Source organism: Quercus robur, chromosome 12, assembly GCF_932294415.1.
Source record: "Quercus robur chromosome 12, dhQueRobu3.1, whole genome shotgun sequence".
In the NCBI taxonomy this organism is placed as follows: Eukaryota; Viridiplantae; Streptophyta; class Magnoliopsida; order Fagales; family Fagaceae; genus Quercus; species Quercus robur.
In genome coordinates this window covers 38,728,508-38,742,382 of record NC_065545.1, presented here as the reverse complement: position 1 = coordinate 38,742,382, position 13,875 = coordinate 38,728,508, and the positions used below count along the sequence as shown (strand labels likewise).

General features: G+C 34.6%; 1 protein-coding gene and 1 pseudogene across 1 annotated transcript; one reads left to right on the top strand and one right to left on the bottom strand.

Moving 5' to 3' along the window:
* Nucleotides 1-2,102: 2,102 nt before the first annotated feature.
* LOC126710670 (small nucleolar RNA snoR118) lies at nt 2,103-2,194 on the top strand (annotated as a pseudogene).
* A 5,054-nt stretch (nt 2,195-7,248) lies between these two features.
* On the bottom strand, nt 7,249-12,377 carry LOC126708485 (uncharacterized). Its single transcript, XM_050408278.1, has 8 exons — nt 11,823-12,377; nt 11,384-11,671; nt 9,252-9,337; nt 8,598-9,081; nt 8,447-8,499; nt 7,797-8,331; nt 7,457-7,668; nt 7,249-7,372 (listed from the first exon to the last, which is right to left on the bottom strand). The coding sequence occupies exons 1-8, from the start codon at nt 12,375-12,377 to the stop codon at nt 7,249-7,251; spliced, it is 2,337 nt and encodes a 778-aa protein (XP_050264235.1).
* Between the last annotated feature and the right edge of the window lie 1,498 nt (nt 12,378-13,875).

The window sequence follows — 13,875 nt, the reverse complement described above, 5'->3', positions numbered from 1 at the left end:
CCATGTGAATTTTGTCTCTGGCTCTCATATCATTATGTATTCTATAAACTTGCGAAATATTATTTGTCAGACTTTAATTGGACCATGTGATTATGCTTCTCCATTTCCTGATTCTTTCATGTACAGGTTAAATATTAATTTACATTTGGCTATCTGAGTTTAATTTTTTAGACCATATTTACTTGATTGCAGATTTGTAGTAGCCTTGGATTTTTCATTAACAAAATGTTTGAATTATGTGTTCTTTTCATTGTATTGTTACCAAATTATCTTAATGTGTTGAGTTAAACAAGTATATATATTTTTATTTTTTCCCTTTAATGCTTGATTCTTGTCAGTTTGTTTTTTTTAATTGGCAAATTAATAATTTTGATTTCCTAAACTAGTTATTTGGATGGTTTGACTATACTATCCTTTTTATTTTCGTCAATTTTTGGCATGCTACATTTCCATACTGCCCTATGATAGACTTCTGAACTATATTCATCGGTTGCATGGTTTCAATTTATTGATAGCCTTTGCGCACCACCACCCTGTTTTGTCCGTTATGTAGTTGTGTGTGTATGAGGGTATGTATTTGTATATCCTTGGTGGTGTGCGGAGTCTTTTGATGATTGGCATTTGCATTCCGTAGATGATTTTGTCAGAGCTATGAGATCTGAGCTCTTTCATAGAGAGCATACATGTTTATGAGGGTCAACTGTATCTAGACCTGGTCTAATGTCAGACACTGTTAAGTTGTATCCTTTTTTGTTGCATAAATTCTTGTTCCAAAAGGAAGTAATTGTCTTGATTACTCAATTTGACCCATGCATCTGCAGTTGGTGGAATGTTTCAGATCCAAAAGCACTGATTAGGGCCTTTGGTAAGGTTATGGACTTATGGTATCAATTACCTCTTTTACTGTATATTATATTGCTTTTATTTATTACTTATGTGACTGAATATTTCGGCTGAAGGTGAAAATATTGTATATCACTGTAGTTTTCATTAGATGTTAAGATTTAATTAAATGGTTTATGCACTGGGCTCTGAGAGATATATTGCTTCTTTAGATGGAGTTAGACCTAGAAAACTCTATATCTGAACCTACCTGAAACAATTGCTGTATCATGTTTTGATTGTTGGAATTTGGGATATAGATGATCTTCTGTCTTTGGTGACGAATATCCTAAATCCACGCCCATTCCTCTCTCGTTTGCCTCTTGAGATTTTTAGTTCTCTCTCGTTTTTTTTAATAATTTATGTTTGGTTGCTAGGAAAACGAAGGAAAATTATCCCTTTTGTGGGATTTATAGGATTTTTTTTATCTGGGCCTTGTTTTGTTGTAAAGTTGTGATATTTTTTTTTTTCATTTCCATGATTGTAATTTGTACTAAATACAGTGAAATTGTTGAATAGGTTATTTGTTTTGGCTCGTATTATAGATTGGGCTGTGTGTTTTTGTTTAGTTTTTGCCTATGCAAAAAAAAAACTTGTGTGGGCCTTAGCAACCTATTTTGGAAATTAGGAAGGTCCATGTGAACTCAATTTTAGTGGTCTTTCTTATTTTGTAAGAGACCAAGGAAAACCTAAATCTTCAAGCAAAACCCATTTTCAGAAAGGTAGGTTTCTTTTTGGGTAAAATTGTCCACTATAAATAAACCGGACCATCTTGACTGTCCACACATGGAACCCTAATTTTAGCTTCTCTCTTCAGTTTTCACCTTGCTTTCCTCTGTGTCTTTGTTTTAATTATTGTTTGGTCAAATAGTCCTTCATTTTGCCCAATGATGTACAAATCAAATTAATTGAGCAGTTTGGCATGGTTTTTATTCATTATCAGCCCTTTACTCACCACCACTTTCATTACCACCACAACCACCATCTACTCTTCATTTAACATACATACATACATATATATATATATATATATACACACACACAATTTTGTTTTTCTTTGGTGGTGGTTTGTAAAGGCTTTTGATGAATGCCCATTGCCTTAAAAAACTGTGGATGATCATTTCAAAGCTATGAGATCTGAGGGCTTTTCTTTATTTTCCTTTACATGCATTTATTATATTATATTATGTGTTTTGATTTGGGTTTTTGTTGTTGTTGTTGTGAATGATGATAAATGCACTGGGCTCTGAGCAGTTTTAATTTATCACTGCATTATTGATGGAAATGCAGCCTAGAAAGCTGTTTCTGATACTCAGAATTTTTTATATGTATATATAGTTGAGCACATTGTAAAATTTGCAAGATTTCTTGTTCTTTGAATTATTCTATGTAATGTTGGGTCATAATATATTTTTTAAAATAGTGAAATTCTTTCATATTTGCTTGCTTATTGTTGTTTCTTTTAAACTGTGGAATGTTATAATAGTAAACAAATAATTGACTATAAATTTTGGCCACACCTGCCTTAAGATCGACATTAATTTTTTGCATTTTGGTTCCTTTTCTAAAATGCATGTGGCCCTTGCTTGGCTATGGTTATAGTTGGTAATTCCTGATTCCTTTTCTATTTCTACTAGTTTGCTAGATATTTTTAGACTATTTTTTTTCTTCACTTATTTGATTTCTTTAACCCTAAATTGCATTGAAAGAGAGTTGAAGACCTTTTCATGTGCCCAATGATGAATTTAAATTGCATTGTGACAGTTATTTTGATTTTCATTTTGAACCCCCATTGGCTCATCCAGTGAGCCCACCAGCTTGTGTTCTAGACTACTAGTTGCTGCTGGCTGTTGGCTGCTGGTTGTGGTGGTGGTTGTGGTGGTGGTGTTGGTGGTGGTGATGATGATGGTTGTTGTTTTTGTTGTTGTTATTGTTGTTTTTATTTTTCTTGTTTCAAAATGTGGGAAGGCTCTTAATGAAAATCATAAGCTTCACTGTTCTTGAATACACGATCTGAGGGCTGCAGCAGCTTCTTCCCCGTAACCAACCCTTTTCCTCCTTTAAATTGGTGTATTTTTGTCTTTTTAAATTTGTTGTTGCATAAATTGTTGTTCCAAATGGAAGCAGTTGTCTTGATTACTCAATTTGACTCATGCATGTGCAGTTGGTTGGATGTTTCAGATCCAAAAGCACTGATTAGGGTCTTTGGCAAGGTTATGGTCTCAATTACCTCTTTTACTGTATATTAGGTCTGTTTGGGATCTGTTTATTTTGTTGAAACTGAAATCTTTTTGCTGAAAATAATGTTGATAAAGGTAAAAGTTAGCTAAAATAGTATAGTGAGATCCATGAATAGTACCAAAAAGTATAGTGGGGCCTATGAATAATAGTAAAAATAAGCCGAATAATAAAATAAGTTGGCAAAAATCATTTTTGCCAAACACACACATTATATAGCTTTTATTTATCACATATGTGACTGAATATTTTGGCTGAATGGTTTATGCACTGGGCTGTGAGAGTTACATTGCTTCTTTAGATGGAGTTAGATCTAGAAAGCTCTATATCTGGATCTACCTGAAACAATTGCTGTATCATGTTTTGATTGTTGGTATACGGGATATAGATGATCTTCTGTCTTTTGACTAACATACTTAAATTGTGGAGAGATTTTTTATTATTATTTTTAAATGATGTTGCTTTGTCTAAGTTATGCCTTCTGTATGATTGAAGTCTTTGAGCTTCACAGTATTTACATCTGCCCAATGATGAAAAATAGTCCTGTTGAGCGGTGCTTTTGTTTTCTCCTTTTTAGCCTCCATCTCTACTGCCACACTCACCATCATCATACGCTGCTGTTGCTGTTGCTGCATCTTCTTCTCCTTCTTCTTCTTCTTCTTCTTCTTCTTTATTATTATTATTATTATTATTATTTTTTTTTTATTGGTTTTGGTAGATGTGGTAGTGGTTGGTATTCTTATTGCCCTAGAAGATGTTGAATGGCTTTTAAAGAGAATCATAAGTTTCACTGTCGGTGAATCATTATAGCTATGAGATCTGAGGGTTGAAGCTTAGTTAATTTTTTTCCCTTGAAGCATTTTCTTTTACAAGTTTTGGTTCCAGAAGTGTTATATATTATCCAGATATCTTTCAGTCTTACTTTACTTTATTCTCTTACACTTGTTTTATATAAACTTTCAGATTTTGATTGCTAAATATGTAGTAAAAGTTATGGCTACAATTTGTATGTTTGCATAGCTGCTACTCCTTGAGTACTTTCAGTTGATCTTAGGTTTGTGAAGTAGCCTTGGATATGGTGCTGTAGGTTTATCATTAAATATGATATCACCCACCATCCATTTTGCCCAATGATGTACAACTCAGAAGTATTGAACGATTGCATTGTTTTCATCCATGGTTGCACTTTTTGCACCACCAAATGGACTGTGTGTTTGTGTGTGTGCGCGCGCGCGTGCGCACGTGTGCTTGTATTTGTGTTTACTATTTGGTGGTGTGAAAAGGCCTATGGTGAAGCCAGTGGCATTAATCAGAGATGATCTGTTTTAAGCTATGAGATCTGAGGACCTTGCTTTTAGCATTTTCCTTTTGGGTGGTTTCGAGTCATTTCTCTGTAATCTGTAAACCTTGGATGATGTGTTTTGAGATAGAGATCTATGGTCTTTTCTTTTTTAATTGTATTTATTTTCTAAATGTTATTTTATGTGTGTTGGGTGTGTTTCACATAGTGATTTGCTTTGGAAAATGAAACAAGGATTGGTGAGAAATATTTAGTTTAACTTTACGGTTTTTTTTTTCTCTCTGTCTCTCTCTGGGTTATTTACCCTGTGATTTGAATTTATGGGGATTCCAGTGTTGTTTTTTGTTTATTGATTTTCATTCTCTAGTTTGTTTTCATTTTTTGATTTTGTATTGACTTTACTAAAGCATGGTCTTGTTAAATACACAAAGGATGATGTTGAATAGCGAGTTTATAGTTTGCTGAGGTGGTCTCTTGTCATGTCTGTTCTTTTAGTCCAGAATCAGTGGAGCATGTATTTTTCTTGTGTGGACAAAACCCTCTTCCGCCTGCTTAATTTCTTCATGCCTGGTTCAGGCTCCATCGGTGATTAGGTTAAATACCTGTTGTACTTGTACCTAATAATTTAGTGGTTACTCAGAGATTTACTTTTATTTGTGGCTATTCTACGTGACCAAACATGGGTGCTACAATCTAGTTTTTGACAATGAATGAATCCTTGTAAGCTGGTCCTCTCCATCAACAGGGTTTTTCCTGCTCCACAAACATGCTTGGTCTTCCTTGGTTCCAAGTTATCGTAAACCTGTTCATTGAACCTTTACCCAACAGGGTTGGTTGAAGTTAATTTTTGGTGCTGCAGTTTGTATTGATTGTATTTCTATTCTTGGTGTGCGGTCAAAGTAAGAAACTCTTGGGGAAGCTCTTGTGGGCTGAAGTAAAAGTTGTGTCGTTTGCAATCTTTGAAGAGAAGAATCCTTGGATATGATGTCATTTTTGCGGGGCATTCCCGGAATCTAATCACTTGTTTGAGAGACTTATGTACCCCCAACTGGACTAATAATATCTAGGCCTAGCTGATGCCTCTTTAAATTTTTTGGATTTCTCCTCTCTTTTGTGCACATGGAAGCCGATATGGCTCGTCACTTGTTAGCCTGTTGGGCACAATTGTACATGAAGGGGCCTTATCTGGGTCATCCTAAATGGTTTGGGCTCCAAGGCTTCTTTTCTCAATAAATGAAATTATTAGTTGTAAAAAAGTGTTATGCTTTCCTCATTGATTTGACATATACCTCCTGGATTAAAATGTTGATTATTTGAATTGTGTATGTGTGGAACGTAATGAGATAACTGAGTTTTAGTAATGGCTATGTATCATTTTATTAATGTCATCGATGACAATTTTTTCCTCCCCTCGACTCTCACCTTCCAACATATGAATAAAAGTTTGAAGATATACTGATAAATGGAAAACAACAAAAGAAACTAGAGATCGATCGTACACAACTTCTCCTGAATCTTCTCCTGAATTTTTAAACTGACGGAAAATTGGTTTTTAGTAAAGCAGCATTAGGATCGTAATTATGATCCTGGTATACCTCAAAAGATCCACTAACCATTTACAATGCAGCATACTAAAAATCTAAGAGTTCGGAAGGCCACGGAAAAAGGGACAGCAATGTGTTCATGGCAACTAGACTTGATTGGAGAAAGGAAACGCAAGCAAGAGAGAAAGTGACACAGGGTCTTCATCACCATCTTTATTGTTTTTGTTTGTCTGTGGCTCAGAATGCTTCTCCTGGTTAATTTTATTGTCCATTTTACAAAGAAATTAAGGCATGACTCCCTGTTTCTTTAATTTGTTTTCGGGTACTTGCCCCTCTGTGGAAGATTTAGACATATCATATTCCCCACATTTTCTGAAATTATCCCCGGAAAAGGTAGTTGGACTGACACCATTTCTACCAAATGGAAATCTATCTGTAGAATTCTTTGTGCCTCTAGAACTACTCTTCATCCTCTTGAATTCACGTTCTTGGTCCACAATATGTTCACTACTTTCTTGAAAACATGGTTTGAGATTCATATCCTGCTTCCTAGTATCTCTTTCTTGTCTCTGCTAGAAGAAAAAGCTTCATCAGTACTATACTGATATTCTAAGGTAATCAGCACGTTTATCTATTATTTAAAACCGGAAGAACAAATTAAATTGCACATTTGCCATGATTTTACGGTAAGGAACATAACATATTGGCCTTCGAATAAAAGTTAACTGACATTTTGGTAAAAACAAATTGGAGGTACTTAAGTTAAAACCAAATCAAGATGAGAAATAGATAAATCGATAATTGAAGAAGCATATATATTCCAATCAATCAAGCATCAAATCTTTACTTGGCATTATGTACAAGTTAATTATATGCTACACTACATACAATGAATTCCTCAAATTCAGTAATTAATCCTTTCTTTTTAAACAAAAACAACCAAGTGCATTCTAAAAATATAAAATATAGAGTGGAGTAGTACTTCTATAAACCAAGTCACTAAACAGAAGAAGAAATTTAAAAAATTTCATTTAAACATTGGGTATTTACTGAATGTAGTATATATATGTGCGTGTGTGTGTATGATTACCATTTGGGAACTCTGTATGTCTTGTAAACAACTAAGCCTTCTTCCACGAAATACACCCCATAAAAACAACAGTTTATTCCAACTTGCCAAGGACAAACAGGGTAATTTAAAGACGTGAATGAAAATGTGTAAGTGGATCCCTATATAACATTTGTCATTTATATGGAAGAAAATTAAGCTAAGTACAACTTACGCTAAGAATTTTCAGGAAGATAATTAGATGAGAAAATTAATAGATCAACTCCGTCCAAATTTCCTTTGAGAGCCATGTCATTCTTAATCATGCATTTAAGCAATCTCTTGTAGTTTCTTCCATAGCTGCATAAAAGAATTTGGAAATATGTATTGAATGTCAGCATGAGGGGAGCACTTTAATTCACAAAAGCAAATGCCAAAACAAACCTTTCTAAGTCTTTTGCAAAAAAGTAGAGTGCAATATTATCTTCTGTGGCATGATTTTGAGAGAACTGAGTTGGCCAAGCACTTAAGCGAGGTACTTCCTCCAATATAATTTTTTGAGGAAGCTTGAGAACTACTTCAAGAACTTTAGGTGAAGCATTAGTTGATAAGTGTGCTTGCAGCCCATAACAAGAACTTGGAAGTTTTTCACTTCTCTACATTTCAAATTCCCCTCTGCATGAAATGTTAGAAGTTTTTGCATGAGACATTTTTATCGAGGCACAGAAGTGACTTCGAGTTTTATTAAAAAAAAAAAAAAAAAAAAAAAAAAACACACACACACACACAGCAATGAACTTTCAGAAAAGAGCAAAAGACCATACTGCCAGATGCAATGACTCTGGGGAACAGCAGAAACTTGAGAAGGAATGACTGTTGTAAATGAGGTAAAGTTTCTCAAATAAGGCCTTTCATTGGAAGGAAATGTGGTATTTGAATTATTCGTTTTTATTGAACATGCTGCTTCTGTGGAATGCTCAATATGCCGGCTCACATCATCAAATTCGTTTTTTAAGCCTTTTTTAGCAAGATGACTAAATGCATTCAATGAATTGTTTGATTGTTCATGACCCTCAACTACCTCAATATAATGATATTTGGATCCTGATGAAAAGGTTTCACCACGCGATACAATTTCATTTCCACTCATTGATGCAGAAACACCAGAATTAGCAACTGGTGAACTAACTTTAGATTGTAACACAGATGTATACTTCCCTTGAGTTGAGTTCCATTTTGCATGGTTTAAGTTCTTCAAATCCTCAACAAGAGAAAAATGGGAAGCTAGTGGTTTAACCTTCGCATCAGTAGCATTTGAGCTAAATGACATAGATTTTCTCATCATTCTGAAACATTCTATTCTCTTATCCTCAGCAGCAGTACTATTGCTGGAAAATTTTTTCTTTTGGACAACAATGTCTTTTGAAAGTTGACCTTTCACTTTTTGAGTCCATAATGTCGAACGATTTTGACTTAAAAAAGAGAACCTGTGAGGTCAATATTTTTAAATTAAGTGAACTAAATCTCAAACAAACATTATAATGAACAAGTCAACACATGATTAACTTATCCCACTGCAACCAACTTTGTTATTTTCAGGAATATAATTTGAAGATTGGTTATCTAAAGAATTAACTTGATGGTCTGGCTTCATTTTCGACTTACCCGAGTTCTTAAATGAAGAGTCACCACGAAGTGGACCTCGTCTGAAGGTTCTTGATGCCCCAGATAATTTCACATTTGTTTCAAGAGTCCTTTTTGTCGCCGTTACAGCTTCTATATTGCTTGCAGGTTTCTTAGCAGAGAAGAGAGAAGAAGAATTTACTTTCTCTGTTTGGTTTTCCTTGACACCTGATTTTTCTACATTCAATTTTAAACCATCCTTACATCTTAAAGTGCTAGAATTTCCAGAGCTTTCCATACTTTTATGCATGAATGATGCTTTTGATGTTCTAGCTGCTTTTTGATCTTTATGTTGATCTCCTTTTTCAATTCTCTCCTCAAGCATGCACTCTTCGCACAACCAATTGCCTTCAGGAACTTTATCCAGCACAACACACATGCAATAGCTGTTTGATAGAAACCAGAAAACCACAAAAGGTCAATTTTGTCACCTTCCCAAGGGCAGACAATGATGGAACACTCATGCAGGAAGTTTTCTTTTAAAATTTATTAAAAATATGTGTGTGTGAGAGAGAGAGAGAGAGAGAGTCAAAGATTCAGAAGATTAGTCATTTACATGTGCTCTGCCACATCACTGCATTTGCTACAAATAGCAAGCAACTCCTCACGTCCTGCATCTCCACAGATATCACAAACTCTCATCTGTTCAATTGCAAAAGGAAATTAGTCTGTCAATGTTTTTCTTATAGACAATATATAAAAGAACTACAGAGATCCTACATCCATGATCCATGAAGAAGAAAAATGATGATGGACAAGTAAGCAGACAGACATATAGATTTACATGCAAAGGCGCACGTATGACTTAAGTCAAAACTATAGCTTGGCTTCATCCAAAAGCAAGTCAAAATATAATATTTTAAAGTTTTAACTTTATTCATGCAAATATGTGTAAAAGTTTTGAATATATTTAATGGTGCAGTACTAGAAGTCATAATTTTGTTAATGATGGTTTTATCAAATTCTGTAAGTAACAAAGAATATCCAACTTTCACTATCAAATTTGGTGAGATACCAACATGTTGGATATGTCCAATAAGTTCACATGTATCAATTTAAGTCTAATATATATACACTAATTTTATTTGTGTCAAATCTATAGCAAGTTCTCTCCTCCAACGTGATGTGTTGCAGGCGAGTTTAGGAATCAACCTTTCCAAAATTTGTAGGTAAAGTTGCTTACCAATCAAATCTCCTATTTGCAGGTAAAGTTGCTTATCAATCAAATCTCCTTGACCAGAAAAAGTAATCTATAGCCTTGTGTATTGAGAGCTTCATGTAACCTAATTTCATCTAGCCAGCATAGCAGTTGATAGCAGTGGTGGAAACAGTGATGACTGTATAACCTATTTAAAATTAGTTAAAGTATTTCAAAATAGGAGGAAGAACAAAAGGCATGTTCATCACAGTGGTTGGAAGGGTTATAATTGCGGAGAATGGACTGGAGGTTGTCGCTCTAGATGGAATTTAATGGGAAAAATGCTCATGGAAGATGGCCTGTTCTAGATCTATGGCCTCGGTGAAAGCATTGAAAGAGCTAAATAACCTAAATTTGATAAATGGACAAGTCTTTCGAATTTGTGAAGTGGTATGAAAATGATCTTAAATACATTGCTAACTTAAGCTATTCATTCCAAACAGCACCTAGAAATTCGATTATTGAAACATAATACTAGACTGTATAACCTCCTTCAAACATTAAAAAACAATCAATGAATTTTTAGGTGAGGTAAAATTTGTACCCTAGGTTTATTACATTAGGTTCCCCAATTATATTCCAACATATAATTGCATTACAATAATTATTTTTTTTTTGAGAGAGTTGAATTGAATTTGATTGTCCTTGTAAATAATAATACTATTTATGTTTTATTGGGCAATGCAATAAGGTTTTTGAATATAATTGGGGAACGTAATGTAGTGCACCTAAGTCAATGTACCATTGAGCCTAAGATACTAAGATACTGTATGTAATTTTTGTCCTATTTGGTGATATAGAAAATACAATAGTAATAATTTATTTTATAATACCAAAAAAGAAATTAAAACCAATCATATTCTACAACTGCTTATATGATTAACTCCAATTAACTCAATATAACCTTATGGCCATGCTCATTATATCAGCCACAAATTCACCTTTGCAAATTAACTCTATATAGGGAAATATTTTCTACTAAATCATTGGTAATAAGGTCTATCCTCCTACCTCAAATTTTACTCTTACTTACTAGTGCATTACTTGATTTTCATTACCTATGAAAAGGCTGTCTTAGATGACTTCCTCATTGCCAAGTCTAACTCCTAAAAAATGCATACCTTTGTGATTCTGCTTTCCATCTATTACCATCAATCATAAAGTGATCTCAAAAAATAAATAAATAAAGTGATATCAAAAAGAGCATAATGATAACAAAGTTAACATGTTGAACAATATATTTGTCAGTAGCAAATATAATTGAATAAAGATACAGTTTCCAGAAAGCAACAATATATAGTTGAATAAAGATACAGTTTCAGGTTCATTGAAACTTCTTTTTAATCGTTTGAGTTTTTAACAGCCAAATAGAAACTTAATAAACAATTCGAATTAGATTTCATGATATCTCAATTAGGTAGATAAGCAGTCCACTCAATGCCATAATAGTATATAGCTGTAAAATATACCAAGAAGGAAAAATTACATACTTCATACTCCAATGTAATTGATTTATCATTATAGCCAGCAAGCTGGGATTGCGAAGGATGCTTCCATTTATGGGGTTCCCTAACCAACTCGCTAGAATTCCCAACCTCGACCTTTTGATCTGAACACGATCCAGCTTTAATTACTAGGTTTCCACAATTCATTTCAGTATCATCTTTCACAGATCCAGCATGGATATTCACATCCTGCAATTGACCACCAACCCTGAATGTTGTCAATTTTGTTAATGATGATTCCGCCTGTTCCTCAGAGCAATTAGAAGGCTCTCCCTGAAAATAAACACATAAATTTCAAATCTATTATCATGAAAAAATTGATTTGCCAACTAATGAAGAATCTAAAAGACACACCTTTAGCGAGCTGGCACCGCCAAAGAAATCTCTTATGGAAGAAATTTCTGATTGAAAAATCCGCTACTGCCTGTGAAGATTCTCTGTTTGGCCTCCAAGGATGATTAGTGGTCACTTTGTCAAAATGACTACTACCCCGATAATAAAAAGAAAATTGATCATTTATAGCCTTTCTATCTGTAGGAGAACCATCAATTACAGCTGAAGTACATGATAAATTCTGCATGTCACTAGCACTAGTTTTTGTGTCGTCTGATCTACTGATGCACGATATGTTATCCCCAAGGCCCTCTAATTCTTTTTGCTTCTGTAGATGATTTGAGTATGTATGAGGATAAACTATTTGTGGTTTAGGAAAACCATATTTGTGGTTTACAAGCATCTCAATGTTTTTTGAAACGTCCATAGACCTTAAAGCAGCTTTACTTTCTATGTTTTCAGAGAATGAATCACGACTCGAACATGCTCTAAAAACGTTACTCATCTCACTGCTTGCGTGCTGTCCACCGTTGCATCCACAACTTGATGAAGGAGATAACAGTTCAACATCACTAATATAGCTCCCAAGTGTTGCCTTTTCCTTACATGTGGTTTCATCTGAAAACTCATTGGCCTTTGTGTCCATTAGTGATGCCACTTGTTCAAGATGCATACAAGATGAGCATGGGGCAGCGGACACGTGCATTTACTGCATCCTTCCCTCTTTTGAAATCTCTTTTTGGGTAGTTGCATGTCCTAGATTCTTCTCCCATTTGAAATGTATAGCTTGAGAAATGTCTATCAAATTGTTTTTCATTGACGGATGATCCCTGATATGAATGCTACAGAAAATTAAAACCACAAAAGGAAAATCTGTATATATATACAAAATTGTTTACTTATGGCCGATGCCTAATGTTATATTTATATGAGCATAAGGGTTATCTGATATGAATGCATGGTGCCATATTTTGCAATTTTGGACACATATATAAGGCAGGAGAACAATGCAGTATTTTAATAAAGAGAAAGGAAAGATACAGTGTAATCAAAGAAAACATTTGAAAATTAAATAATTTAGTAGACTATATAAGGTATATCTTAACCATGTATTGTTAATTAATCAGGTCATCTACTCAGGAAAATATCTTTGTAAGCTTAATTATGTAATGTTATTTCCTTGAAACCTTAAACAGGTTTAAAGTGATGAACTCAATCACTCAACAAAAGAAGTGTACTAATGGACTCACTCCACCCAATTCATCTCTCTTATCATGCGTGGTGATGGGGGTTTGGTGGCTTTAATGGCCAGTGATGGTCAGCAGTAGTTGATGGGTGAAACTTCAGGTGGGTTTGGAGCAGCCATTGGCAGCATGATAAGGCTCGGTTGGGTGGTTAATGTAGGTGACTAATGGTATCATGGACTCTTGGGTGTAGGTTGACAAGCGGAGTTTGATAGGGACAGGGTTGGCATGGGGAATTATACCCAATTTGTGCATTGGGGCAAGATTAGGGCACCCATGCCCTGGCCCCCTCTTGCCCCATTTCCATCCTTACAAGAGGACAGTCTAAAAAACTATTGAAAATATGCAAAAATTAGGCTCAATTCCCTTGATTTCAAGTTGTCTTTTCCCAAACTAATGCCTTTGACTTTGTTACAAATCTTTGACAAAATTGATGTCACATTGATTAAAAGTATACTAGGATAATGCATATGAGGTGGGAGAGGGAAATCGTAATTGGTTTTGGTATGATCCTTGGAGTGGACACCTTCCTCTAAGGGAACTTTACCTTGATCTATATGCTTGTTTTGTTTCTAAAGAAGCTATGGTATGTGTTGGTTTCTTCTCAAGATGGGAGAGTAGGAGCTGGAATTTACGAGCTTTTCAGGATTGGGAGTTGCAGGATGTGTATTTTTTCTTTAAGTTTCTTTATTCCAAATTGCCTAGTGAGGAGGGAGATGATAGATTGAGTTGGCGGCTGAGCTTTTGACGTATGTTCCTGTTATAACTCTATTTCTAGTTTCCTCACTATTTGTTTCCCATGGAAGAGCATCTGTTGTGTAAAGACCCATAACAAGGTGTTGTTTTTTTTTCATAGGTAGTAGCTTAGGGTTAGATTCTTACCATTCATAACTTTGTTAA

Coding starts and splice junctions, on each gene's coding strand:
- LOC126708485 (XM_050408278.1), bottom strand. CDS start 12,377: ATGGACACAAAGGCCAATGAGTTTTCAGATGAAACCACATGTAAGGAA. Junction 7,669..7,796: donor CTGAAAGTTCATTGCTGTGT/GTGTGTGTGTGT, acceptor TTTGAAATGTAG/AGAAGTGAAAAACTTCCAAG. Junction 7,373..7,456: donor TTTGCAAAAGACTTAGAAAG/GTTTGTTTTGGC, acceptor TCTTTTATGCAG/CTATGGAAGAAACTACAAGA.